The following is a 26,954-nucleotide window of genomic DNA, read 5'->3' on the forward strand; positions in this document are numbered from 1 at the left end:
ACAACAGCCAACACATCAACACGGCTCTGTCGGAACTTAAACGTAATACCATTTCACCAAAAAGGACACCTTTAAAGGGGTTTTGGTATTTTCGTGGGTCGATTTCTGTATTCTGCTAGTCACGTGATTTTGGTTCCAACATTCCAACTTCCAACAACCATGGGGGTATGAAGGAAGAGAAGACGTTCTTAACCAAGTAAACACAAAAAAGGTAGAGGAAATCCCCCGTATACTTTTTCCATATACCATTCTCCTACCATCCAAAGGTATTCCTTGCCAAGCCAAACTAGCGCACACACATCTGCACGATATTTTGTATGGACACCTATGTCCAAGCTTTCTTCCCTAAGATAGACATACACAATACAGACAATTACACGTCCCGCTCACGTTCACAACAGATTATAGATAGAAATGAGCCATTCACTTTATAACATCCATTTACTTGATAGATGCACTATACAGTATATTTAAATGTCATATAAAGACTTAATTTGTAATCACAAGGCCAAGTCTCATCTAGAACCAGCCACCACATTATTATAACCCTAAACCATTTCATCATTAAAGGGACTGGATTGTTTTTCAGGCCAGAGAAATTATTCTGATGAGTCCCATATCGAGAAATTTGCCTAAAAGGAATGATATCAAACACATATAGTCAATTTACTCCCTAACCTTTCAGCTGGGCGGATCAGACTGTTCAGCTTCAGCTCACTGAGTATGTTCGTGAGCTTATATCAGGCTCATTAACCTGATTAGTGTGCTCAAGCGCTCGCTCAGTACAACTCAGTGAGTAAAAGTGGCGAGGGAGTGAGCGCGAAAACAGAAAGGGGAAGCCAAGCGGCATCAAAGGACATCTGGTATATATGTACGGAGTACTACGAGGCAATCCTCCTGATAGCCCCCATTGCATACAACCCTGACAGGACTAATTTAGTGCACCCAACGCTCATTGCTCAACACAGACCCTTACAAGAAAAATATGAAACAAGCACAGTTGAAATGACAAAAAAAGCACCGGATCAAAAGCGATGATCTTCTGAAGTTTATTGGTGGGGGACGTTGCATTTTACCTCTTAGCTCTTACATTCTTACTGAATATTGGCTGATCTGTCATCACTTTTCTGGCTATCATGTCCATTGTGTACCTTTGTTATGGTTGCACATGATCTATGATGTCTTATTCTGAGATGTATTTAGTATGACTGCTTCTCAGGTAAGCAGTTTAAGGATTATTCTTTCGATTATCTGCATAACACTCAACCACCAACGATTCCCGATTGTATCTTTACCCATCAATTTCCGCCCTGAAACATCTACTACTGCGAGGACACCGTCAAATCCGGGGTTATACCGTTAAGATCCTAACATTCCAACGGAGATTTCAGAGTTACATTCGATTTCTTAAATTCTTACCTTTGGAGTACGTTAAAGGACGATTCAAGTTCAAGTCTAAATTTGGGGCAATCCGTGGTTTCGGCTTTGAAACGCTCGACTTTTCCCAGGGTTGAGTAAACGATGCTACCCTGGTTCGGTCGATTATATAGATCTTGTTTCCCCTCTATGATTTATTTCTGATTTGACCAAGTCAATCGTTTTATTTATATACAAGTACGTACTAATATTTTTTGTTTGTTTTTACTTTTTCAGAAACATCTCTTGTATTCATCATGCACTCGTTTCTCCCCGTCTCGCTTGTGGCGACTGCCACTTTCTTCTCTGCTGCGCAAGGTAAGTCTGCTATTCATCTTCATAAAATATGAAAACGACTAATAAACTCAAGGAATCAACATCCTAAAGCCGACCGACGGCGACACCGTCGACGCAACCAAAGGCTTCGACGTCGTCTGGACCTACGATTCCTCGGATTTCACCAACTGGGAAATCGAGCTTGCCAATCCAGCACCTGGAAAACTGGTCGCTACCGATGTGACCCAGTCCCCTATCACAGGTACAGCCACGTCAACGTTTTCTTATCATGTCGCGGCATTCACTGGCGTCGCGGATGGAGGGAACTATCACGTTGTCTTGGATCCTCGGAATGGGGGTACTGGCGCATTTCCGGAGTCTGGTGAATTCACCGTTGTGAATGGTGGCGGTGATGGTTCTGGGTCGAGTACTACTACATCTGGTTTTACGTCTGGTAGTAGTAGCACTACGACTTCAGCTTCGGCTACGTCTACAACAACCAGTATTAGCTCCACCCCTCCTCTCATATCTGAAACCAGTACGACTACTACGAGTAGCAGTACTGCAGTGATTATAAGCAGCGGCTCACCAGCCATAGCATCTTCAACTCCAGTATCCACTACTACAGGGTTCGTTCCCCTTTAATCCTGGGTTCTGTTATAATATACTAATTAAGAGACAGAACAACAACAACTTCCGTAACTGGCATCCCAACCAGCGCCACCGTCATTCCACCTATTTCAGTCTCAACCGGCGGAAACAGCACCATCACCATGTCCAGCACCAGTTTCTCAACCTTCGTTTCTGGATCCGTTACGTCGCTGGTTCCGCAATCGACAATTATCAAGACCACTGTTGTCCCTGGTGGAAGTGGTGCTACTGGCTCCGGCACAAAAGCGCCTACTTCGTCGCCTACTATTGCGCTTGCTGCGGGTGGCAGTGCTGCGCCGCACATGGGATTGTTGAGTAGTGTTGTTGGTGCTATCTTGGGTGTTTTTATGCTTTAGGTCTGGAAGTAGCATGGAATCTGGGGAGAGAAAATCGGTGAATCACACATGGTCTGCTAGACAGATCTTTTTTACTATGCCAATCTTACAATTATATCCAGATGAATGATTGATAGCGAATATGCTCCAGAATGTACATAGTGCCGTTTTGATTAACTTATGTTATGATACTCGAAGATCCTTTGACCTTACGTATGTCTCTAGATGTGTACCAGCGTACAATTCCATGGTTTATATCGCATCTTTTCGCTGAAGGCACAGCTAATCCTCATACTTATCAAACGCACGAATCAATTCTGCAACCAAAATCAGCTAAATCCCAGTTTTCGACGAGAGGAAAGTACATACCATAGTAAAATGCCAAACCCTCCAAATGCACATCAATATCAACCCTCTCATCCACCGTATGAATATTCTCCGACCCGCCTGTGCGCATAGGACTAAATCGCCAGATATTGCGCGTCAAATTCCAGTAAAATCGCGTATCGGTGTTACCGGTCATAACGTCCCCGACCACTAGCACGGTCTTGTTTGTCAATGTTTCGAAGAACTGACGAGTGACGCCAGACAGGCGCGCCCAGATCGCATCAGAAGGCGACGTGGGACTAATCGGGGCCGGTTCAAGTGCGAGAGAGAAATCCGAGATGTCGAGATGGTTATTATTTGCCGAGCGTTTATTGCCCGAACCGAATGCGGAAAAGGTGAGATTGTGGGCTTTGGCGATGGGAGTGATGATGTTGATCGCGCGGGCGCGGACGACGTCTGTGTTTTCGTGGATGGCGACTCGGTAGTTTACAGTGGCATTGATCTTTTCTGGGAGGGCGTTGATTTTTACGCCGCCGTTGATGAGATCTGCTGCTTGTGAGGTTTGGTAGAGGAAGCGCACTCTTTCGCCGCGGGACGCAGCTAGGGCTTCAGCTAGGCCCGTGTAATCGGATGATTCAAGAGCGGGCCAGAGCCAGGGTTCGACGTAGTCCGCCGAATGCTTGGCCTGACATGTTAGTCCTTGTCGAGATGGGTGTGAGAGGTCTAGTTTAGGGGTGAATAAGTCCTCTCGCTCGAGGTGGTAGATGATTTCGGAGATGATTCCGATACCAGTGTGAGCCGGTGGAATAGACGAATGACCGCCATCAATACTGAGAGAGATGTGAATGTCAACTGAACCTTTTTCACCAACGCCTGGAACGGCATAGATCTTGTCTCCGATAGTCTGAATACCCATTCCACCTTCATCAATGATAAACTCAAAGCTGTTCTTTCCATAGCGGTTCTCGAGATGTTCCGCCAATCTGCCGGCTCCCTTCCAGCCCTTAGACTCTTCATCGTAGCCAAAGGACAAGACAAGGGTGCGAGTCGGATTCCAGCCTTGTTTCAGCAAATCCTCAACTGCAGATAAGACACCGATAAGTGTGTTTTTGCAGTCGCTGGAACCCCGTCCCCAAAGCCATTGACCATCAAAGTAGCCCGAGAATGGAGGGTAGGTCCAGTCATCGGGATCATCGATAGGAACGACATCTTGATGCGCCATAAACAGCGCAGGTTTGAGTGCTGAATTGGTGCCGTTGAAGGTATAGGCAAGGCCGAAACGGTTCACTTTTTCAACCTTGGCGTAGGAATGTCTGTATTTGTTAGTCGATTTCCCCCCAATAATTCTGTGGAAATTAAACCTACATTAATGGAAATAATTTTTCCAATTCATCATGCAAATCGAGAAAAGGCGCATAATAATCGCTCCATGGATCATCCTCCAGCTCTGTGGAGGTACTGGGCACCTGAACAACACGCGACAATCGTTCAACTTGCCGTGATCGATAAGAAGGATCCAGGACAAAATCTAGAGAGGAATGCAAACCGTCCTTTGGCGGCGGAACTTTTGGTGGCAGCGGACAGACATCGCCGCGCGGTGCGTCTAGTATAAGCGTGCTGCTTTGTTGCTTGTCTGCAATCGGAGTTTGGCCGACGAACGAGACGGAGCGCGAAACTGCGCCTGTAGCCAGGATAGGTATGAGAATTACAGGAACACGCATTTTGTGACTATACCTTTGATATAACTAGGTTTAAGAGAAAAATTCAATTCAAAAAGAAGAGAAGAAGAGAAAGGAAAATGCCGTGATCGCTTCCCCTCATGGTGAATCCGTCCGGCTTATCTTATCGCAGCTGACTGGAGAAGCCCTAATCGCCTTTAGGAAGGTCGATCCAGTTTCAATATTTAGGGCATAATTGACTGGTAAATTAGTCCTGATATGGGGCTGATCAGCTCAGGAACTTGTTTGTTAGCTCGATCACTGTCGGTCAGGATGTACGGTGCATTGGTTGGCAAATAACACTGCATGCTGTACTCTTCCTTAGCACTCCAGATCCAAAGTCGGCATAAAAGGAGCTTGATTTCGGCCATTGGTGGTATTAATAGATTCTATTTTGCGCTAATTTGCTCATATTAATGCTTCGTCGACTGCTGGGGTATTTCCACCGTAGAATTATGTTTCGAAACAACTTCTTCTATCGTCCTCTTAAAGGTGACAATCACCTTTTCGATTATAGACCTCTCAACAATCTCTTCGAACCATGAAAAGCCCACATTAAGACATCCATCGTTGCCAGTGACAAATGAAGCTTCAAGTGCAGCTCCAGTAACCTCGGCACCTTGACCGAAGACGACCCTTCCAATGGTCCAGCTGCTCTTTTCGTCTGAGACTTCTTGCTGGTCACAACCCAAGGTACCAATATTAGACGTCTCGAAACTCTCCGCTCTCGGCTTGCCAATTTTACTTTGGAAGTACTTGTGCAAATTACCGGCCAATTTCAATAAGCCGACAACACTGTCCTTGCCCTGTTTATCAACCTCTTTCTGGATTGTCGCTTTTGCCTTTCTAGCTTCCTCCCAGGAGAATATATCGATAGCATCGATAGGCGAGGTTTCATTCTTTGGAATGAATCGGTATTCATGATGATACTGAGATATCCAATTCCCGATACTGTCTTTGTCAACCATATCGACTGGGAGCCATCTTCTAAACGACACGGCCCCGTCACAGTGCAGTCTTGAAAACTGATCCAAGGGAAGATTAGCGAATAATGAAGCAGCAAGTATTGTTTGCGCAGCCGCCGTGAGAGAAGTCGAGTTCGCACGACAAGCAGCTACAAGCTGAGAAGTTGTTTCCTGCGAGAAACGAACTGACCGAAACCGGCACCTTCGTTTTGTCGGGTCACCTGTTACCGGTGCTGCTGGCCATAAGCCGCGCTGTTTTGACTTGGTACTGGCGATATAATTTTCCCAGAACGCTTTGAGAAGATATCGAATAGAGAGGGGTAGAGGATGTAGATCTTCTAGAGCTGGAAGTAGCGCCTTTGAAGAAGTTTTTACTATCACACCTTCCTTCTGTTTCAAATCGTCGATTGAGATTTGAGACAGTTTACGGCGGAAATGTCGGTGGAAGACTAGTCCGGATGTCCCATCGGATATTGAATGATGGTATACAAAGCAAGCGACAAATTGAGAGCTTTCCGTCGGTTTGTGCACAATCAACAACCTCCAAAGCGGTTTTCGAGCCATCTTGTCCTTGAAATTGTGATTGTGCTGTTCTTCGAGCAATAGGTCTAGAGCATCTGCACCCTTAGGATCAGAGGGGTCGGGAATTGTGTTGGAGGGTATAAATGTAACCGTTTCTGAAAAGTCGACAGTCGGTAGCTGCATGTAATATGGCCGGGCTTTATCTTCGTCTGCGACACTAACTCCCAATGCAGGGTGGTCTGCGATGAGTTCTTTCAATGCTTTGTATACGAGGGTTTGAAGATGCCCAACGTCCAGAGGCGACGGATGCGAATAAAAGGCGCTAACGGCTACATTGCTGTAAAATCCTAAGAAGTGTCTAGCAGTCAAATATTTTTCGAGACGGCCTGCAAGTAAGTTAACAAAACCTTCCGAAGATTGCTAATATAAAGACTCACCTGCAAAACGCAGTCTCCTGAGAGCAACTTTATCCTCCATGATTAATACGTAGTATTGAGGTCAAGTGTTTGAAAAAATCCCAGATTTCTCACAAAGACGAAGGGAGAATGGCATTAAAATAGGCCATTTGGTCCTGAGATTTAGAGACCACAGTGATCACTTACTCAATCACTGCCTTTTCTTAAGACTTCCGAGCTTGTCGCCAGTGGCGTGGTGTTGCGATGTTGCGACGCTTGCGAGAAAAGTATCCATTTATTACGAGATTCGGATTCGCTTGGCTTTTAGACCCCAATAAAATAGAGGAATACTAATAAGTATCAGGTGTTCTTCCAACATTCGAGATCACCTTGAGACAAAACAAATCTGGCTGCCTAATAATTCTTAGGGTTAGGTTATTATTTACCCTAGACAAGAAGCTTATCTTCTGTTGAATGTTTTACTCGAATGAAGGCAGCCACTATTATCATGCAACCAGAAATCGGGCGAAATTAGTGATCGGACATCGACTCGGCAATTGTCTTTCTGCTATTCTTTGTTATAATGTTATCTCAGCCCTGAACTACCTGGTTACTTATGCAGGGTCAGTAGAAATCGAAGAGCTTTGTCGTGATGCATATGCATACAATAGTCCTTTCCCAATGGATACAACAACGAGCGTTGTACAACGTGGAAAAGGATTGGATTGCCCGGTATTTTTGTGAGGAATGTCCATGGACAATGCCGTTATTTTCAAGATGTCCTGGTATCAGACATTTTGCCTTTCTAAGGTCGATATCACCAAGTATTTTGTTGATTAATAGATACGACGACAGTCGCAGTCCATAACAATGACATCCTCTTCAGTCGAGATTGCTTTCGGTGGCTCAGTCATCTCCCCAAACAAGGGATTTAGCGCGGAAAACACAGCCGAACTCCTCAAAATACCTATCCGACCACGGTATCCAGACTATCGATACGGCCGAAATCTACCTTGGAAGCGAAGAGCTTCTCGGTGCCGCCAGCGCAGTTTCCCTAGGTTTCACCATAGACACAAAAGTAGGGCATGGAGCCGGGGGTTCAACAACACCAGCCACAAAGGAAAATGTCATCCGAAGCGGAGAGGCTAGCTTAAACAGACTGAAAACAAACCAGGTGGATGTTTATTATATTCATGGGTTTGATCAGCGTGTCCCCCTGAAGGATACCTTGGAGGGGATCAATGAGCTCTACAAAAAGGGTGTTTTCAAGAGGTTTGGGCTATCAAATTTTTCTGTAGCAGAGATTGAGGATGTCGTTCGTATCTCGAAGGAGAGAGGATTCGTCTTACCAACCGTGTACGAAGGAAATTACAATGCCATTAATCACTTGATCGAGAAGAAGCTTTTTTCGACAATTCGGAAATATAACATGGTGTTCCATGCATATTCGCCCATTGCCGGTGGGCTGCTGGCCAAGACACCCCATCAGATCAAGGAAGGCGGACAAGGGCGTTGGGACATCAACACATTCGTCGGAAAATTGTATTATGGCATGTACAACAAACCCAACGTTATGGAGTTTCTGGAAAAGTTTGGTAAGATTGCAACGACTAAAACTAAGTGCTCGCAGGCAGAGCTCGCCTATAGATGGATTGCATATCACTCTCGATTGAAAGGCGAGCTCGGGGATAAGATCATCGGTGCTCGGTACGGGCCACAGTTGACTGAAGTACTTGATGCTCTAGGACGGGGTCCGTTATCCGCTGAGGTTGTGGAGGAGGTTAATGGGTTGTGGGATCTTGTCAAGGATGACCCTCCAGCTGAACATCGCACTATTCTTGAAGAGTTGAAGAGGTCGGATATCAAGTAAGCAGATTTCAAGTTCAAAGTATTGTCTTGCGCAGGACGACAGGAACATCGGAGGCTGATCCCGTTGTTTTGTCCCCAATGTGTTTAGTTTTCGTTTCAATCATGACTTAAAGATCAATGACAATTTTTCCTTGAGCATCCGGGTAGAAAGAAATCCGTCAAGCAATTAGTAGTTCAGTTGATCGTCGAGGGAGTGTTCAAACCGTTTCCGGAGCTCGTCTCCTGAGAATCGCAAGTACACATTCGCCCGAAAGTGAGCCCCGTTAATGGGTGGTGAATTAAGTAGTTTGAAGCCCGTTTTCGTCAGACATCTCCATGCCTATATCAGATTATCAAAGCTCTGATGGAAAGGTCTGAAATAAACCCCGGAAACATGCCGACTGTCTCATGTTTTAAGCCCGCCGAGCAGACCCATAGATGTCCCACCCAACCATCTTTTACAACGCTCCCGATTCAGTCCCAATATGGATAAGGCCGAGGGATTTGTGGACAGTGAGGCTGAAAGCCCCTTAGCGGCTGAAGGGATCACAGTCCAATACGCAGCTTGGATTTGTGTTGCATTCCCACTGAGCTAAAAAGTCGTACCTAATTTTTTTAAGCTTAGCAACTAACGACTATTTTCAAATCTCATTTCACCTTTCGTCATATTTGTTGATCGTTCGTATACTTGTCGCTCGTTATTTATTCTGATATGAATATAAATCTCATTCTCCTTCATCCAGTCGCTCATTCATCATACTGATCATCCAACAAAATGCTTCGGTCTACCTTACTTCTCATCGCTGCCACCGGCGTCTCCGCACTTGAGCTCGGCTGCTTCTCTGGCAACAGCGAAACTCTCTCTCACTACATCAACAATGGAACTTTCACTTTCCAATCAGTCGGATACTGCCGACATGCATGCAACAACATTGGACACAACTACCTTGCGCTGAAAAATGGCACTGATTGCTGGTGTGGTGATGCTGTTCCACCAGTTACCGACATAGTCAATGCGGATAATTGCGATATGAAGTGTGCTGGTTTTGCGGTGGATGATTGTACGTTTTGATGTCCACTTCGCCTAATATGTCCTTGATGCAGTCGATATTTGTGCCTTCTAGGTCAATTTGACATGAATTATTGCTAACAACTCAATTCCCAGGCGGCGGTGCTCATGACTTCAGCGTCTATCTTACCGGTCCGGAATCCGGTATTCAAAGTATCCTTAGTTCATATACGGCCGCAGAAGCTTCGGCCACAGTCGCTTCATCAGAGAGCGCAACTGCTGCATCCTCAGAATCAACCTCGACCTCAGTCTCTGATAGCAAGGCCCCTACTGCGGCTGCGGCTGCGGCTGCCGTAACTACTGGGGCTTCATCGGCGTCATTTGCTGTGACTGTGCCCTCTACGAGTACGAGTGGACACATGACAGGATCCGGAACATCTGCGAGCACCAGCGTCCCTACCGGGGCTGCGGCGGCAGTCAGTGTGCATGTTGGTTTGGGAGCGATTTCTGGTCTGACGGCCCTTGCCCTTGGGCTGTGATTATGAAAGTTTGGCATGATTAAAGATCCGCGGAGAATTATATACGCATCCTGGCTTCTAGGTTTACTTGAAGCTTCCTAATCGAAAGTAGCATTTGTATAGAATCTGGAAATACAATAGTCAAATATTACAATCCGGACGACGTGCAAACTGACGTCACCCTCGTAACCTGATGAACTATTAGGGTAAGATATAGCCTGAAACCCCAAGTTATCACGTGGGTGAGGTGGTATTTTAATATAAAATGGTATCGATACCCCTCAGCTAGCTCTTCATTTAATTACTCAAATACTCGCATCACCATGGTCTGGATTCCGCGAGATATCGCAGCTCGCTATTTAGCCGAAACGACGCTGTTAAACGCCTATATCCTCACCCCAATCTCCTCCACAGCCCTAAACAAACTCAAGTCCCGCTTCGAACACGGCGCCGCTCTCCACTACAATCCACAGGTTGAATTCAATATCCAGCACGCCCCAGACGAATACATTGGCAAAACACATTCTTACATACGCGCTATGGAGAATGAAGCAAATCGCGATTATCCCTTTCTACTCATCGATGAATGGGCTACCACAGACTGCGCGGTTTGGTATATCGACAGTTTCGCGGCTGAGTATGAGTTGGATGATGACGGAACTGGATTTGCAGCACCATCTACAGATGTACTTCACGAAATACTTGTGAAGGCGTCCATGGTGGCCTGGATGCATAATGACGTGGAAATTAGTTCGGGGCCATCGGAGCAGTTGATTCATTCTGTATACAAGAATTACCGGACTCCTGTAAACAATTGGCCGGAAATTGCTGGCTGTGAAGAAGAGTTACGAGCGGAAGAAGATGAGAAGATGTGTATATTGTTTCATGCTAGAGCGGGGAGATGTGTTGCTGAGCCGGGGGATTATGAGGAGTGTACGGATGATGAGATTGTCCATAGTAAGTGCGGTCCGGGGTCAGATGCGGTTGCAAGACTGAAGCCGGAAGTTGCTGAGAGCAATGGGATGATCAGTGATTGGAAGTGGTTTCACACAGCAAAGGAATTTGATCTTGGGGACGGCACAGTGAAGCAATTCCCACAAGGGAGCATCTGGTTGGATGTAGTTTTTGACACGAAGTTTGATTGGCCTGAGTATAAATGGCCTAAGGGTTCTTTGTAATCAAAAGATCATTGACAGGCAAAGGATGTCTCCCTTCGTTCAATCTGTAAAAGGGAGTAGAGTGTAGGATGAGGGTTAGGGCTATTTCCCTTAGGAAGGTAATATCATCGGAGACAAGTCCGGCTCTTCGTGATAACAGATTCACTGGTCCACTAGTATTTGATCAATTGATAGGAAAGACAAATATGCAAAGTAAAAATCAAAATCGCCGAAATAAAAGCTTTCCCAGCGCCCCCTCTCAATGCACCTATATCAAGCGGTTTTTGATGGGCGAGATTTGATCGAAGTCTCCTTTGGCAATGGACTCAGAATCGGAAAATACGATGCTCACGACGTCTTTGGGGATGTGTTTGGGGGTTGATATTTCTCAGTTTCTGGGCGTATCGACCGACGCTGTATAACTATGCCGGCGACGTTACTAATTGAGACGTATCTTGACTCGGGACGATTACCAGTTCCATACCCATATTCGTTGTTCACGGCCTGACATCCAAGTCATAATAAAGACGATACCGATGATTATGCAGCGCGAACTTGACCAGTTTATCAGCCAGCACAAGACTCGAAGTGGTAGCACTCCCCGGCCATGGCTTTGCGGACTGTCAGTCACTTCAAGAATTCGACGCGGATGAGAATGTCTTTGTAGCTACTGCGCATGACACCGCGTTGAGGGATGTAATTGATATATTTCCCCATGGGAAAATGAACGATTGGAAAGTGAAGAAGTGGGAAGAGAAGAGTTATTGGCATTTCGTGAATGAGTTGCCGGTTGATGGAAAGCCAGGGAGGAATGTGCTTGCAGATGGGCTATGGAAGGAGGCAGAAATTTACTAGTGATAATGTGGATCATATCTTGAGGTGGTAAATAATTTTTTCATCGAACGGTCAGTTTACATAGATGACCTAGGATGCAACGTGGCAGACTAAAAAAGTACATGTTACATGTCGAACAAACCTGATATCTGGTGGAGACCCCCGCAGACGTCAATGCTCGGTTATCATCTCTCAATAATGAGTCTTCTCTCTTCTACTCTTGAAGTTTCACACCTAAATATTGCAAAGAGATCTATCGATTGCCACTATGGACGAGCAGTCAGTTGCAGTAATCACTGGAGGGACAGGCGACATCGGCCTGGCAATCGCCAGACATCTAGCCCCGACACACCTAAATATTTTCCTTCTGGACTTGGATCCGGACAAATCTTCTCAGTCTATATCGAATCTTCCCCGGGAAATACAAGAAAAGATAATCACAGTACAATGTGACGTGACCGACCCATCAGCATTATCCCAAGCAGCCAAAACGATACTCTCCTTCAAAGGAGCAAGTCTCAAAACACTCGTCAACAACGCCGGCGGCACAAAAATAGCTTCTCTCCACGAAATGTCCCCCTTAACCTGGCAAAAAGAAATCAGCTTAAATCTTAACGCGGCCTACTTCTGCTTCGACGCATTTGCGGAGGCCTTCAAACAAAGCACCGAGCCTTGCAAGAGCGTCATCAATATATCCTCTGTCAATGGAATACTTGGCACATTCGGTAATCCAGCATACAGTACCGCAAAAGCAGGTCTTATCCAATTTACGCGAACTATAGCCGCAGAATACGGCAGGTATGGGATTAGGGCTAATGTAGTTGCTCCGGGAACGGTGATGACAAGTGCTTGGAAGGAAAAAATTGAGAGTAATCCGGGTGTATTTGAGGATTTGAAGAAGTGGTATCCTCTGGGAAGATTATTGGAGGTTGATGAAGTAGCTGGTGCGGTAGCATTTTTGGCCAGTGAGCAGGCCAAAGGGGTGAATGGGGTTTGTTTGCCGGTTGATGGAGGGTTGACGGCGGGGATGCCGCCTGTTGCGAGAAGTTTTGGTGTAAGCGATTATCTTTGATTAGAAATCGTTTCGCATGCATAGTTTCCAGTGACTTTCTGTACGGTTATGAATGGGTCTGTAGGTCAGTGCAGTTTACCCGACAGCAAAGGAAAAAAAGAGCTGTCAAACTGTTGAACTGTTGGCGTCAGGGGCATTCACTAGGGTCTCGCATAAGCCAAAGATCATCGCAACGACTCAAAACCCGGACATGGGTGCTTTTCCAATAGACATTAGACTATGAAGGACTCCGGGCCAGTCAGATATATGCGAGGCCCCTGTAGATTCGGCTTGTTGTCATCCAGGCGAAGGTTGAGATTATGCGGTATCGACAGAAATAGTCTCTCCAATCGAGCAGAATAGTTAGATATCTCACCTGCATAGTCGGGTGATAGTCCTCATCCAAGATATAGCATGACATGACTCTGAAGACATGCATCGGGCTAGAGGCGGATGAAGCCCGAAGGGATGAAGCCAAAAATCGGCTGTGCGAAACCGTCTGCAAGTCAGTCGGTGATACGTGACAGTCGATCGAGTGCCAATCTAGCAACAAGATATTTCGATTCTTTGTCTGAGTTACACTGACAGCTGCGATGCGCGGATTGACATCGCGACCCGACTAGCCATATTCTCGACTCTGATGGCCTCATCTCCGCGACTACGAAGACGATATTACGAATGGAAAATCATACTGGCAGTATCGTGGAGTAAATACTTCAATCATTAAGTATGTCACTGCCAGCAGAGATCAATACTACGGATGACCCCTGTGATTTTGTTAGTACGGTGGACCTTACAGGGATTTGAATCCTTTAGGCGGTCAGCTGTTCAACTGACCGCCTATTCAATATGGAATATATGGAACTTCTAATTCTTATATGCTCTAGGACACCTATCCCCTCTCTAATCAATCAATATGGCCACCACCCCAGAGCCTGACCTCCCTTCTACGAGTCTAGCAACTGCTAGTGAAGCAAATCACAATTCAACGCGCCTTACGAGAGATGACCGTATTCGGGTTTTGACACTACGGGATGCTGGACTTACCTATTCACAAATCTCTTCGCAGCTTCAAATTAGCTATCGCCAGGTTCAGTATACGTGTCAAAGTCAGCAGACAACTCCAAAAAAGGCCCGCGGCCAGATTCCGAAGCTATCCGAGACTGATGTCGATAAGATTATTGAATGGATTAGCTCTTCAAAACGTACGCGTCGTATGCCTTACTATAAGGTTGTCCAAGAGCTTGAGCTTCCTGTTGGAACAGCTGCACTAAGTCGAGCGCTCAAAAAACGAGGATATACGCGTTGTAAGGCTCTAGCTAAGTCTCCTCTGTCAGATCAACATAAACGTGTACGTCTTGCTTGGGCTCTTGAACACATAAATTGGACGGTTGAACAGTGGAACCGAATCCTGTGGACTGATGAGACATGGGTTACTCCAGGGTTCCATACAAGAATCTGGGTGACTAGGAAAGCTGGTGAAGAATTAGATGAGACTTGCTTACGTACGGCTCACCCTCGGGAACGTGGATGGATGTTTTGGGCCTCATTTCATGGAGATGCTAAGGGCCCATGTCTATTCTGGGAAAAGGAATGGGGAACTATTGGATCTGAGAGTTATCGCGAAAGAATTGTGCCTATTATTGATGGCTATACTCGCTTGATGAATCGACAGCCATCTACATTTCTACAGCTTATGCAGGATGGCACACCAGGACATGCAAGTAAGGATACGATAGAGGAGCTTCAATCTCGGAATATCTATCCTATCTTTTGGCCTGCATTCTCCCCAGATCTTAATCCAATTGAAGCTGTATGGAATTGGATGAAGGATTGGATTCAGGAGCAGTATCCGGAAGAGGAAACTCTTTCTTATGATCGACTACGTGAGGTTGTACGGGCTTCTTGGGATGCACTGCCAGAGCAGTTTCTAAAGGATTTGATTGATTCCATGCAGGCAAGATGTCAGGCTGTAATAGATGCAGCAGGTGGCCATACAAAATATTAGATCAGTAATAAAAAGTGACGGGCAGAATCCATTGGCATCTAAACCCTGCAAGAAAATCGTACTAACAAAATCACCGGGGTCATCCAGAGTAGACACAGACTTATCAGTTAGTTACACACAGTCCATGGAGTGAGTGGTTTCACTCTGTATGCACTGAGCGCATATTCCAGCCGATCAGCGGCCACCAGCCCGAACGACCGTACGGAGGTAAGTTCAGCTTGACATGTCTTATTGGCAAGGGGCAGCGCCACTAAAAACTGCTAAAGTGTTAGCGGGGAGGGGCCTGATTGTTAATGGGACTCGTTCCTCGTATTGGCCGATGAACATTTTGAGATGTAAGGTGCGTGACTTAAACAAATGAAATAATTGATATTGCTGCAAATGAAGACTTACAGAGAATGGGAAAGGGGAAGAATGACCAGATCAGTCAGGCACATCACGAGCTCGGCATCTGGTGAAATCGCGCGAGTTTCGTCTTCAGCTGAAGCTCAAAAGTAAAACTCCTCTCTGCTGCACGCTAGCATGGATTAGAAGTCGTCTAAAGGTCTAGGCGATATCTGACTCTAACAGCGGGTCATCCTGGGCTGTCAGCGACTGTTCTCATTTGTTTACGAGAGAGTCGCTTGATCCCAATGGTCAAGCTTCAATTCAGCCTCATGCGCTGCTGATTTAGTGTGCGCTTTCTTGCCGGAACGCGTCATTCTTCTTTTAATATTTTATTCCTATCAGTAATTTCAAGTCGAAATTATTTTCTCCCATTTTATGAACGTCCAGGCTTATCGTTGTTGTTCGGCTATTGTTTACTTCGTCTGTATACCCCGCATCACGCAGAACCACACAAACCCTACCCCTACAAGATCAGTGAAATAGTCCATGTCCACTCTACAAGTAAACGATCCACGTTCGCGTGGTCGCTCAAATCTCCCAGTGGGCGAACCCGTGATCGCTCTCAATCGCGCGATGTCCGTACCGCTTCGCGATCGCCAGCGCCGACACCTCGGACAGTGTCGACGAGCAAGAAATACTACGATTCCGACTCGGCAGAGGAAGGCCGACGCAACAAGCGAAGTGAATATTCGAGCCACAGCAGCCGCAGCGACAAGCGGAGCTCCAAATATGATGATTTGACAGATTCTGAGGAGGAGTACATGGCGAAGGAACGTGCGAAAGACCGTTATTATCATTCGGATTCTGAAGATGACCGTAGCAAAATTAGCAGCACTAAGAGAGGCCTCCAGGATAAAGTTTCCGAGTATACCAGCAGCAAAACCTCGTCGCGCTACAAAAATGAAGCAGAGAAGGACCGCGCCTATCGTAACTCGGGTCATGGTCGCTCACACTCGTCGGCTTATCATAGTGACTCCGAAACGGGCAGCGACTCTGATCTCAGTGCTCTTGCGTATGGAGACGCTCCTAACCACATGAAGCCGCAGCTGTATCAATCAGCACAAGATCCACGCTCATCACGCGAGTCTATTTCGTCAAAATTGGCTTCAAAATTAGCCGGAGCTTCTTATCGTCTAGATGACTCGGCTCATGATCGTCCTGGTAGCCATCCTAGTTATGCTAAGCCGGATCAATTCGCATATCAACAGCCCAACGCACCTGTACATGCTCAGCCTGGACAATATGCCGACCCCAGAATCCAAGCACAGATTAATTCCGGTCAGATCCCCCCGATGCTGCCTCCGAATTGGGCTCCTATTCCTCCTAGCGAAATGCCGGGTTATGTACCGCCGGGTGCTCACCCGCAAACCACACAGTCCATCCCAGGCGCTTTTCCAGGGGGATATCCTGCTACTTCAGGGCCGCCACCTACTACGCACTATCCCCAGAGTCAAGGCTATACAGCGACGCAGTCATACGCAGCCCCAGGTCAATATCAATACGCAAATCCAGACCCGAATATCAGATATACTTCGAAGACCAATGATCGACAAGCATATACGGCCACTGCACAAAATCAATTTGCCACCAACAAGCCTTCATACACCGCCAGCAATGAACCTCAATTCCTCGATATTGCGCCAGGCCGTTCTCGTGCTGAAAGCGTGGGTCGCCAGGGCCGTCCCCATAGTCTGTCTGTATCCAGCAATCTTTCGGTGGGCGGTGGGATGAGTGCAGCTGGTGGACGACCACCAGCTAGTCCGCTGCTCGAAGCATACAAAGGAACATATCAGTCTATCTCTCCAATGCCATCGCCAATTGCTCGACCGGTCGGATTAGCCCGAGACTCTGACATCTCCGATTTAGAGGAGCTTGGAGGATCTTCTGGGTCCGACCGACGACGAAAATATAAGTACAGTCGATCAAGAGACGAACGCAAAGAAAAGGAGCGCGAAAAGGAACGCGAAACCGAAAAGGAAAAGGACCGCAGACGTCATTCGAGACACTCCTCCAGTCATGCGGGTGGTGAAGAAATCATCACAATTACTCCAGGTTCCAGCCGGAAGAAAGTTCTTTTCTATGAACCAGAAGATGACGCGATTGCATTGAAAGATGCTCTATCTCGTCACTCGGGTATCGACACCAGACCACTAATGGAGATTCTACCGAATCTTAGCAGCGATCAAATATTGGCTCTGCGTGCAGAGTACAAGAAACACGCCAAAGTTCACAATAAAGGAATCAACATTGCGAAGCATATCAAACTGAAATTGGGGAATACGTCTTTCGGCAAAGTGTGCTATGCAACCGCGCTCGGCAGATGGGAATCAGAGGCGTATTGGGCGAATTGCTATTATCAAGCAGGCACATCACGACGCGAGCTACTCATTGAATCGCTTATTGGTCGTAGTAATGCCGAAATTCGTGAAATCAAGAGCTGTTTCCGTGATGCGCGATACTCCGATAGTCTTGAGAAATGCATGAAATCCGAGCTGAAAGCTGATAAGTTTCGATATGCGATTTTGTTGGCACTCAGTGAACAGCGACAGTCTAGTAAAGAGCAGGTTAGTTCTCGGGAAGTGCAGGAAGATGTAGTTGCATTGCGTCGAGCGGTGACTGCGCGAGAGGGTGGTGAGACGGCCATGATTGATATTGTTCTGTTACGGAATGATGCGCATTTGAGGGAGATTATGAGGGTGTATGATCATGCATACAAGTCGAATTTTGCCAAGGATGTGATTAAGAAGTCGCAAAATCTTGTCGTACGTATTTCTACTTTCGGTCTCAAACTCATGCTAACTTTCTCTAGGGAGAAACACTGGTTCACGTCCTCAACGGGGCAGTCAATCGACCAATGCGCGATGCTCTACTGTTACATCAAGCAATCCGCGAATCTCACAGCAGCAAAGAGCGCTCCGAACTTCTCATCTCCCGACTTGTGCGGTTGCATTGGGAACCCAAACATTTGGAGTTGGTCAAAGAGGAATACCGGTATCGCTACAAGGAGCGTGTTGAAGAGGCTATTGCTCAGGAAGTCATTACGTCTAGTGGAGGTAGTGAGTGGGGGGAGTTTTGTATTGAGTTGGCGAGGAGTTCGTCTAAGATGGCTTGATTTGCGAATATACGTTTGATTATTTTCTCTTATTTTGATACACTTTTTTCGCCTGGATATGCGCAGAATAGGATTTCGTCTATGTATGATGAAGCTGAAAATATCACGATATGCAATTGATTATCTGAACGTCGATACGTGCTGTAGCACCCAACCAATACAAATTTGCTTTAGCTGGATAGAATATGCCCTTATAAGAATGCTCTTACTTCCTTCGATATCCAGCAGAAATTAAATAAACAAATCGGCAACAAGCCGGTGTTATCTTATCTAGATCCGGTCCAATCAGCATATGCAAATATGATCAAATCTCCACATAAACACGTGTTAAGTGGGTCCTATTCCTGATAAGACAAATCCTGATAAGATAAGGAGACAGCCTGGTTTATTAATCCTAATACTCTTTCGTCACGGTTCGCAGACCGATTCTTCCGCATCAAAGGAGTATGCATCATGGGTACCGGCTCACGATCCGATTTTGAGAGTGGTACTATCAGCACTGGACACAGAAATGTAGACAACTACAACGAACCACCCACAAAGTTACGCAGAACCAACAAGGCATGCATTCAATGTCGTGTCCGGAAGCAGCGGTGCGATGGCCAATCACCCAAAAGTCCCAATGCTGCTTGTAGTCGATGTGTTCATCTAGGTGTTGAGTGCTCGTTTACGACTTCGCCGGTTGACGCGAGTCATGATGGAGCTACTGTCATCGTTAAAACGTCGCATGCGTTGGAGAGACTGCAGAAGAGGGTTGCGGAGCAGGATGGGCGGTTGCAGAGGTTGGAGAGGATTATAAGTCTTTTAGATGCTGAGTCTGGAGTTGAAAAAGAGCGTCGTAGTGGTCTTTACCCTGGCAATTCAGAAAGTGAGGTTTTGAGACGAGACTCAGGTTACAATCTGTCCGATCGAGCGGCTGAGTCTAATCCCGATGCCAATGCAAAAACACCCGATGCGCCAGAAGTGCACGATGTTGTTGCCCATACAGGATACGATGTCTATTCCCCCGTCGCAACTACAACCACCCACAATCAACCACTGCCAAGCCGTCATCATGCAGCCCTCGACGCAGTCCATCTTGACACACCAATGTCCACCCTCCGCCACCTCCAACAATACAACTACAGCGCCGACCAGACCAAAGCCATGGATGACCCCGTATCAAGCGGATTAATCACCCTGACCGAGGCCCAAGAAGCATTTGATCTATATTTCTCCTCATGCCACAAATGGGCTCCTGTGCTGTGTCCGCGAACACAGAAATCGGCAGCGAGCGTGCGTCTCGCATGTCCGACATTGTTCACGTCGATATGTGCGGTTGCTTTTCGTTTTATGGGTCCATTCCCATCTGCAGGACCGCAACATCGTGAGATTGTGAAGATTCTGGATGTCTCGCTAAGCCGATTGTTGCTAAAGCCGGGTACGTCAGATGTGCATCTGGGACATATTCAAGCCCTGTTGTTATATGTGCAATGGATGCCGGTTGATGTGCAGAATAGTGGTGGTCGACTACGAACACGATATAACGACGTCTCAGCCTGGAGTATGCTCGGTCTAGCTATTCGCTACGCGCTTTTTCTAGGATTACAAGATTCCCCCTCTGCATTTCTACCCGAAAAACAATCGTCAGCGACTATCGAAGACCTAGCACGATTGCGTGTATGGATTAACCTACTCACCAACGACGCAAATTTGATGCTGTCCAGTGGATTACCTGCGAGCTTGAACCCGGAGCCCGTGGCTCAGGTATGTCAGACTTTTGCATCGCATCGCGATGCCTTTCAGCCAGAAGACATGCGTGTTGCGGCGTTGTGTGAATTGGTGGTTATTCTCAAGCACGCGGCGCGAAGTAGTGGTAGTCCCAACGTCCGCGCATTAGATGCTTTCAGTTTACGGCGCGCAAACCTAGAATTCGATGCGTGGGAGGTACACTGGAACCAAGCCCTGGGCCCTGAACTCATGCATGACCAGATGCCCTTCACGGCCCTACGCGCTTATAGGCTCACTGTTAACAGCTCGTGTTTATCGACCTTACTAGCTCGTCCAGCCCCTGAATCATCGTCATTGAACCCCCGAAACGTACCCCTCCATTCACTCGAAGCACTCGACGTCTCTCTCACAGCAGCCTGCCAAACAATCCTCGCTTTATCCGGGCAATCTACCTGGGCGACATGGAGTACACATTCATCCATACCATTCATTCCATCAGCCCCATTAACCGTCAACCGTATAGCTGTCGAGCGCATTAGCTTTTCCGTAGATTCATCATGGGTCAGCCACAGTTTCGCCGCTGTATTTTTGGTTTTGTGTTTCGCCCGTGGCGCGATAGACGACGATTTAAATATTCTCGCGCTCGCTGGATCTTCATCGTCACTTACCGCTGCATCGCGGTACCCATGCCGTCCGCGGCAGGAGAGCCTTCTTTCTCGCTTAATCACGCTGGCAGCGGAGATTTTCGATATTATCTGCTCGAGATATCCACTCGCGCATCCGGCAACAGGGTATCAGACCCTTTTGGACGCTGTGTTTTCGCCGTTGTTGGATACTGCCGTTTCTGGAGGCAATGGGGCTGGTGATGGAAAAGACTTTCGGGATGCAGAGTTGCAGGCGCAGGGAATTGAGACGTATTTGGATGAATTCTTCGAGTCAATGGTTAATAATCCTGTATTTGGGTATAGGGACGGTTTGACGTCGGAGATTCCATCAACGAGATGTATCCAATAATTTATCCCGATGATTATTTTGACCATCGTCTACAGCAAGTCCAGCAGTAGCCCAATGAGCTGCTAAATGACAGTTAGGGTTATGATATCAACATCGGCTTCGTCGGATCAGGAGCCTACATACCCTCATACCACCTTTAAGTTACGAGCCTTAACTGGAATCAGATCCTCTCTACCAGACTCTAAGCCCCGGACATTTATGCGTTACGAATTAGATCAATTCTGATGCAGGACAAGTATGCAGGTGCTTTTCAATTCAAAAATGTACCATAACGGGACAAAAGTTAACATGGGGGGTGGGAATCAAGAACATGAAAAGAAGAAAAAAAAATCGAATAGAGAATAATATGCTAATAGTACACATCTCGCGTTTTAGACTGTCGAGTTGATTAGTGACTGGTCCAAAACGCGATCGCATATATTCCCTGCATTACTCAGGCGTGGCCACTGAGATGATACTTTGTTGCTCATATGTCACATCGAATGCAGTCTCATGAGTGGGAAAGGAAGTTGAAAAGAAAATGGTGCAGTGTAGGAGAGTGATCAATTGATCATTGACCGGCACCGGGCCAGAGAAGACACAGAAAGGAGTTCAAGTATAGGAAATTGTTGTATCGGTAAAGAATGAGAATGGAAGTTGGTAAGAATCCCGCTTCTGGTAAAGATAAACGTAAGAAAAGAAAAAAAAAAAAAGAAAACCTCAGATGGCGCAACTATCGAGTTGCACGACCACTTTTCGTAGGCGGAGGTCCAAAACGTCCGGTATTACTAGACTTTCTAGGCGCTTCTTGTTTTATATTCAGTCGACTTGTGCGCCAGCGTTCGTAGCAGAGCTCGCGACTAGCTTCCCGCAGTTCAGCACGCCAGTCCCTAAAGACAGATTCCTTGAGCTTGACGAAATCGCAATGCTCTGGGTTGTACGGATCTGCAAAACCCCATGGGAAGTGTCTACCAGTAGGTAGATCTGGATTATTCAAGGAATGCGGGTCTGGTGACAGGATCGAGAGAGGGATGAACGGCGTATCGGAATTCGAAGCCAAAGAAATTGAGTGGTTTGACTTGTGGCTTCGTGTTGGAGAAGATTTAGGGGCTTTTTCAGTATCTCCATCTTCAGCCTTATCCTCGGTTGTTCCATGCTCCGCAAGTGAGGTATCATCCAAGTCTTCGTCGTCGTCGGCAGCGGCCTCGGAGTCTTCGTCTTCGGCTTCTTCCAATATGAGCACCTCCAACGGATCGATTCTGGCCTGCTTTAAGCTATCCGAAACCGCCTTCTTCAAGTAGGCCATGTGCGCAGTGGTGATAGTGTCAGCTTTGCTGATTACAGGGACGACGGCCGTCTTTCCTTGCATCACACGGAGGAATTGGAGATCGAGGTCTTCATCAAGAATGCCAACACCACGCGATTGAGTGGTGTATTTGCCATTGGTTTGTCCTGCAGCCTTTTGGGCAGCTGCGAGATTTGAGTCCAAGCGGACAGGATCAAGAATCCAGAAAACGCAGTGAATATGAGTATCGCGAGCACCGGGAGAGCGTACGACTTTCATTTCCTCCATCAAAGTATCCTCGAATTTGCTTTCCAAAAAGGCAGTGATATCTCGCAATTGCAGATCGACGACGTTCCTTTCCAGACCTTCGGAGTCCCAAAGCGTGAGCCCTACTCGCTCACCCTCAATTTCAGTCTCTAGGTAGTGAGAGGTAAAGTTAGGGTTGGATGACGAGTTGATTTCCTCCAAGATATCTTCAGAAGAGCGAATGGGGTGTTTGTTTGGAGGGAGCGCAAGCGACTTGCGCAAAAAGTTGAGAAACGATGTCTTTCCGCTGTTCTTAGCGCCAACGACGAGTAGACTATTTGAGGATAGATTAGTTCCTATATCATGATGCTACACGTGGGACCGCACTGCGGATACAACTCACTTGTAAGGGGTAGGGTCCTTGCGTCGACGGAGTCTGCGGGGACTATTGATGGTGCTTACTGCACTGCTGGCATAGCTATAACGACCACGATGAGTCATGCTCTCAGTTCTTGCATAAGGATCAATCGCTGGTGGCGGCATGCTGACGTGCGCAGAGCTTGCTCGGCTTTCAACAACTGGGGCAATTCGATTGGCGAGTTGTTCCTCTCCACCAAACGTCTGCATTTTCGGTGCTGGTGCGAGGTCAGGGAGACGAGGGGCTTGCTTTGGAATCGATTCGCGCTGACGACGTAGCTCTTCTTCTCTCATTTGTTCCTTCATTTTCTTGCTGACTTTGCCGTTGGAGCTTTTGCGCTCAGAAAGCGGTTCAGTTGATTTGGGGCGACGCAGAAAGCCTAGCGAAGATCTTCGAGTAGCCGCATCCAAGTTGTTCACGCTCAAACGAGTGGTACTGTCATTGACAGAGGATGGAAGAGCATCAGGCGGTGGCGGAGGAGGGTGAGAAGAGGGATGAGGAGGCTGACTGCCGCCGGGCGTACGAGATTGGACGGAGGCCATGTTTGTCTTAGCAGAGGGAAGGAGCTTTCCTGCTGGGGCGGGGAAGCAACAACTAGACAACCTCACCTAAAATAAAATCAACTTCTGCGTCAGTATTTATTACTCCGTCGTTTTGCGTCACAAGAGACGTCTACACAGCGGATAATTGCTTGTGTGCTTGTACAACAGACGATTATTATGAATCGGAGCAGCCAATCACTCACAATGGATTGTATACACAGCCGACAGACGTCGCGGTACGTTGACACAGGGAAGTGGCGGTTCTTGCTAATATTTCCTGTCGGCGCTGTCTAGGTACCCTTGAGTCGATTGTGGAACCCCTATTCCTCCTGACGACGCAATGAACAGGTGATTGATCACAGGCTTATCTACCGGTTGCGAGTCGACGATAAATACTGAAAATCAGTCGACCGAGACGACAGTCACGAGTCCAGCAAGCGATTGTCTGTCTTTCAGACCTTGGCCAGGGGCTGAGGGAAAGAGGGAAAAGGAAACGCAATCGAGAGACGGACCGGCTCTCACTGGTACTACGGTCACCACGTCTCAATACGAGAATGAGAGTGGTTCCGCGGTAGAAGAAACGAAGGACAAGCGGATGAGACCAAGAACACGACTTCGAAGAGAAGACGGCGATGAGTCTCGACTCGACTACACAATTCGCGCGAGGTTTTCTTAGCTTGTTCTCCGTACACTCTACAGATTACAAGTCCTGTGTTCTCCACTCCTGCTAACTGCATTCTGAGCTTAAGTCTCTGTCCCTGGCGCTTTCCCCAATGGACGCCGGCCAGAAGCCAAAGCAGAGACATCTCCGGCAATCAGGTTACAGAGCACAGCACGACAGAATTCAGGGGCTCCCGTTTCAGCCAGCTCGTGTGCTCCACTCGGCGAGAGTCAAGCTGTCGTTGGTTGGGATGATAACGCCGTCGGCCACTAGACTCCGCGAACCTCCTGAGTAGGAGTTGGCGCTTTCTCTCTAGATCGGTCGAATTGTGATTTACAACGTCGCAACAATAGTACTGTCAGTATACGCATCGATTCGCGATTCTAACACGGCCTCAGGACAGCGCTGCAAGTCTGCAACAGTCCTCATGGTCGCTTCTGTTGAGGGTGGAAAAAGTAATCCGGAGTATCTCCACTTTAAATCTCACGGCACGGATACCTACCACTGGCCAATCAGACTGAGGACATCAATTCAATCACGTGCAGACGCCTGATTCAGGCACCATTCAGGCACTAACTCAGGGGCTAAGCCTTGGCGATCGCACGTTCTGCTGCCAAATCAGGTGAATGCATTTTGAAACAAGAGACTAGTTTATCAGCACGCTGTCGAAGCAAAAACCCATTGACTTCAGTGGTCACTACTGATTACACTCTAGCTAAGAGAAATATACGTCGATAGAACACCTCGACTGCATCGAAATGATTGATCGAAAGCCAAGATATAGATATGATTTCTATCATACTGCATCGCTATATTATATATATATATATATATAAATTGCCTTATCATGGGGGAGTCACCCTCGATCGACGTTCCAACATGTCTCAATACCAAAGATAATCGAGCACATCGCAATCATCTCCGTCAGGACACACATTTGTGCGAACGAGATGCTTGAACTTGGGACCGTTAGGTCCGCCCATATATTTATATTCGCCAAAGACACCGACCTGGTTAGGAACCTGGTCATCGCCCCATTGGCCATCAAAGTATAGCCAGTTGACAGGGTAGCTGGAATCGTACGCCGTGAATACAGCGCTGACGTTGTTATAGCTGTACGCATAATAGTTGCCAGTTGGATCCCAGAGTGTGCCGTTGCTGGTATAGTCATTCAGTGGACCGAATGGAAGGTTGACGCCGGGAATTGTATGGTCGTGAACTCTGCAGGCAAGTCAGGAACTATGACTTTTGGACTATGACCTGGACAATACGTACCCTTCAATGGCATAGTTGGCGTGGGTTCCCCGACCAGAATAAGAAACCGGTCTACCATTGATTTTCAAGAGGGCATCATAAGTGAAAGCCTCGCCGCCGGCGTGTTGGCTGTACCACAAAGCCTGTGGCTCTCCATTTTGGAATCGGATCATGTTGTGCTCCCTACTGGAATCAGATGACGGCCTTGTTCCGAATCAGGTGGGTGTCAACCTACCAGTCACCGACGTGGTCACCCCAGACCAAGTCAAGCACAATATCACCCTTATTAAACCTGGTACCATCAGCCAATGCTCCATTAGGAACCTAACCAGAAAAAGGGCAGTCTCACGAATAAAAGTAAAAATAAAACGCATCCAACGTCCCATCCCCATGATCAACCGTCACAATCGCACAACTCGTCGCACCTTCCGTGACACCATCCGTGTTCGGCTGTACACCATTAAACCAAGCCGGAAAAGCCTCTATGCCTTCATTCGAAGTGAGGTAGACATCCGTGTCACCGAAATTATTGAGTTCATCGAGATTGTCGAGGGTGAGTGGAGTGGTGTAACCGGTGATTCGCGTGTAGTTTAGGGCTGGATAGGTGTTTTTCACTTGGCCGTAGATGTCACCGGGGAAATAGGTTTCGTTGACGTCGAGCCAGACGAGGGGCGCTATGTTTGTTAATACCTGCTTTTCGGCTTGGGTCTTTGAGGTCTTTGAGAGGAAGGTGAAGAGAGAAGAGACGTACCGTAAGTGAGTACATAGTCCGGCAAAGACTGAGCTGTAGCATAACCTGCACCTGCACCTAGGACGAGGGCAAGAACCGACTTCATCTTTATATGAATAGCTATATCTAGCCTACGAACACGAAAAAAAATGATGAACGGTGGTAAAGAAGGGATGCCGATCCAAGGAATGTAAATTAACCTTCAGCCCCCAGCCTTTTATATATATTTAACCATCGCTGACCACCGATCATAGACGAATAATCACGCGAACTCTCTGAGAATTAGCTAGGTAACATCGCAATCCATCTCATAGAAAAACAAAACATATACTTAGGTACTTAATCGAGTGTTAACAGCGACCCAACGAATGATATCCAAGCAAACAGAAACGAGCATGTGGAAAACGCGAACTGTGGAGAAGAGCTCAGGTTGCATTCTCATGGATGATCGCAGTCACATCCACTTTTGTAGTGTCATGCATATATGCATGGATGGACCATCGTGGCCAAGGTGGTGTTAGTTCATGGGTATTCAGATATTTAAGTGGACGAGACATGTGAGGATTCAATATGTTTATACGCCCTG

The 26,954-nt window shown here is 47.0% G+C and overlaps 11 protein-coding genes across 13 annotated transcripts, besides 3 other annotated features; 7 read left to right on the forward strand and 4 right to left on the reverse strand.

Moving 5' to 3' along the window:
* The first annotated feature begins 1,164 nt into the window (after positions 1-1,164).
* On the forward strand, positions 1,165-2,872 carry TSTA_099980. Of its 3 annotated transcripts, none has more exons than XM_002485944.1 (4): positions 1,165-1,734; positions 1,787-2,194; positions 2,291-2,321; positions 2,375-2,872. In XM_002485944.1, exons 1-4 carry the CDS (start codon positions 1,674-1,676, stop codon positions 2,697-2,699), a joined length of 825 nt encoding a protein of 274 aa, XP_002485989.1. In that variant the 5' UTR covers positions 1,165-1,673; the 3' UTR covers positions 2,700-2,872. The 3 variants fall into 3 exon arrangements, with proteins under 3 accessions (XP_002485989.1, XP_002485988.1, XP_002485990.1); XM_002485943.1 differs by having other exon boundaries at positions 1,165-1,426; positions 1,654-1,734; positions 1,787-2,321; XM_002485945.1 differs by having other exon boundaries at positions 1,787-2,321.
* On the reverse strand, positions 2,392-4,726 carry TSTA_099990 (vacuolar carboxypeptidase Cps1, putative; the record flags this gene model as incomplete). The annotated part of the gene is made up of 3 exons (XM_002485946.1): positions 2,392-2,995; positions 3,048-4,318; positions 4,371-4,726. 3 exons carry the CDS (start codon positions 4,724-4,726, stop codon positions 2,961-2,963), a joined length of 1,662 nt encoding a protein of 553 aa, XP_002485991.1. The 3' UTR covers positions 2,392-2,960.
* A 215-nt stretch (positions 4,727-4,941) lies between these two features.
* TSTA_100000 (uncharacterized protein) lies at positions 4,942-6,687 on the reverse strand (the record flags this gene model as incomplete). Its single annotated transcript, XM_002485947.1, has 2 exons — positions 4,942-6,596; positions 6,648-6,687. 2 exons carry the CDS (start codon positions 6,685-6,687, stop codon positions 5,137-5,139), a joined length of 1,500 nt encoding a protein of 499 aa, XP_002485992.1. The 3' UTR covers positions 4,942-5,136.
* A 788-nt stretch (positions 6,688-7,475) lies between these two features.
* Positions 7,476-8,475, forward strand: TSTA_100010 (aldo/keto reductase, putative; the record flags this gene model as incomplete). The annotated part of the gene is made up of 2 exons (XM_002485948.1): positions 7,476-7,506; positions 7,541-8,475. 2 exons carry the CDS (start codon positions 7,476-7,478, stop codon positions 8,473-8,475), a joined length of 966 nt encoding a protein of 321 aa, XP_002485993.1.
* A 753-nt stretch (positions 8,476-9,228) lies between these two features.
* Positions 9,229-10,001, forward strand: TSTA_100020 (uncharacterized protein; the record flags this gene model as incomplete). Its single annotated transcript, XM_002485949.1, has 2 exons — positions 9,229-9,514; positions 9,619-10,001. The coding sequence occupies 2 exons, from the start codon at positions 9,229-9,231 to the stop codon at positions 9,999-10,001; spliced, it is 669 nt and encodes a 222-aa protein (XP_002485994.1).
* A 294-nt stretch (positions 10,002-10,295) lies between these two features.
* Positions 10,296-11,158, forward strand: TSTA_100030 (uncharacterized protein; the record flags this gene model as incomplete). The annotated part of the gene is made up of 2 exons (XM_002485950.1): positions 10,296-10,937; positions 10,959-11,158. The coding sequence occupies exons 1-2, from the start codon at positions 10,304-10,306 to the stop codon at positions 11,156-11,158; spliced, it is 834 nt and encodes a 277-aa protein (XP_002485995.1). The 5' UTR covers positions 10,296-10,303.
* A 1,032-nt stretch (positions 11,159-12,190) lies between these two features.
* Positions 12,191-13,306, forward strand: TSTA_100040 (short-chain dehydrogenase, putative; the record flags this gene model as incomplete). Its single annotated transcript, XM_002485951.1, has 2 exons — positions 12,191-13,025; positions 13,253-13,306. The coding sequence occupies exons 1-2, from the start codon at positions 12,240-12,242 to the stop codon at positions 13,304-13,306; spliced, it is 840 nt and encodes a 279-aa protein (XP_002485996.1). The 5' UTR covers positions 12,191-12,239.
* Positions 13,307-13,938: 632 nt separating this feature from the next.
* Positions 13,939-18,639, forward strand: TSTA_100050 (annexin ANXC4; the record flags this gene model as incomplete). Its single annotated transcript, XM_002485952.1, has 6 exons — positions 13,939-15,010; positions 15,142-15,237; positions 15,270-15,370; positions 15,458-15,574; positions 15,888-18,179; positions 18,227-18,639. The coding sequence occupies 6 exons, from the start codon at positions 13,939-13,941 to the stop codon at positions 18,527-18,529; spliced, it is 3,981 nt and encodes a 1,326-aa protein (XP_002485997.1). The 3' UTR covers positions 18,530-18,639.
* Positions 14,014-15,027: a mobile genetic element.
* Positions 14,035-14,874: a mobile genetic element.
* A 343-nt stretch (positions 18,640-18,982) lies between the features above and the next one.
* TSTA_100060 (C6 finger domain protein, putative) lies at positions 18,983-21,303 on the forward strand (the record flags this gene model as incomplete). The annotated part of the gene is made up of 2 exons (XM_002485953.1): positions 18,983-21,181; positions 21,208-21,303. 2 exons carry the CDS (start codon positions 18,983-18,985, stop codon positions 21,301-21,303), a joined length of 2,295 nt encoding a protein of 764 aa, XP_002485998.1.
* Positions 21,304-21,480: 177 nt separating this feature from the next.
* TSTA_100070 (septin) lies at positions 21,481-23,723 on the reverse strand (the record flags this gene model as incomplete). The annotated part of the gene is made up of 2 exons (XM_002485954.1): positions 21,481-23,097; positions 23,167-23,723. The coding sequence occupies 2 exons, from the start codon at positions 23,721-23,723 to the stop codon at positions 21,966-21,968; spliced, it is 1,689 nt and encodes a 562-aa protein (XP_002485999.1). The 3' UTR covers positions 21,481-21,965.
* Positions 23,724-25,194: 1,471 nt separating this feature from the next.
* Positions 25,195-25,219: a microsatellite.
* Positions 25,220-25,268: 49 nt separating this feature from the next.
* TSTA_100080 (uncharacterized protein) lies at positions 25,269-26,474 on the reverse strand (the record flags this gene model as incomplete). The annotated part of the gene is made up of 5 exons (XM_002485955.1): positions 25,269-25,605; positions 25,660-25,821; positions 25,874-25,930; positions 25,988-26,312; positions 26,390-26,474. The coding sequence occupies 5 exons, from the start codon at positions 26,472-26,474 to the stop codon at positions 25,269-25,271; spliced, it is 966 nt and encodes a 321-aa protein (XP_002486000.1).
* Between the last annotated feature and the right edge of the window lie 480 nt (positions 26,475-26,954).

This window comes from Talaromyces stipitatus, genomic scaffold (genome assembly GCF_000003125.1).
Source record: "Talaromyces stipitatus ATCC 10500 scf_1105507295511 genomic scaffold, whole genome shotgun sequence".
Taxonomy (NCBI): Eukaryota; Fungi; Ascomycota; class Eurotiomycetes; order Eurotiales; family Trichocomaceae; genus Talaromyces; species Talaromyces stipitatus.

What these genes read in the sequence shown, in the direction of transcription:
- TSTA_099980 (XM_002485945.1), top strand. Translation starts at nt 1,674, where the DNA reads ATGCACTCGTTTCTCCCCGTCTCGCTTGTGGCGACTGCCACTTTCTTC. An exon ending in TTTCTTCTCTGCTGCGCAAG is followed by an intron (nt 1,735 to 1,786) that starts GTAAGTCTGCTA and finishes AATAAACTCAAG; the next exon opens with GAATCAACATCCTAAAGCCG. An exon ending in CCAGTATCCACTACTACAGG is followed by an intron (nt 2,322 to 2,374) that starts GTTCGTTCCCCT and finishes ATTAAGAGACAG; the next exon opens with AACAACAACAACTTCCGTAA.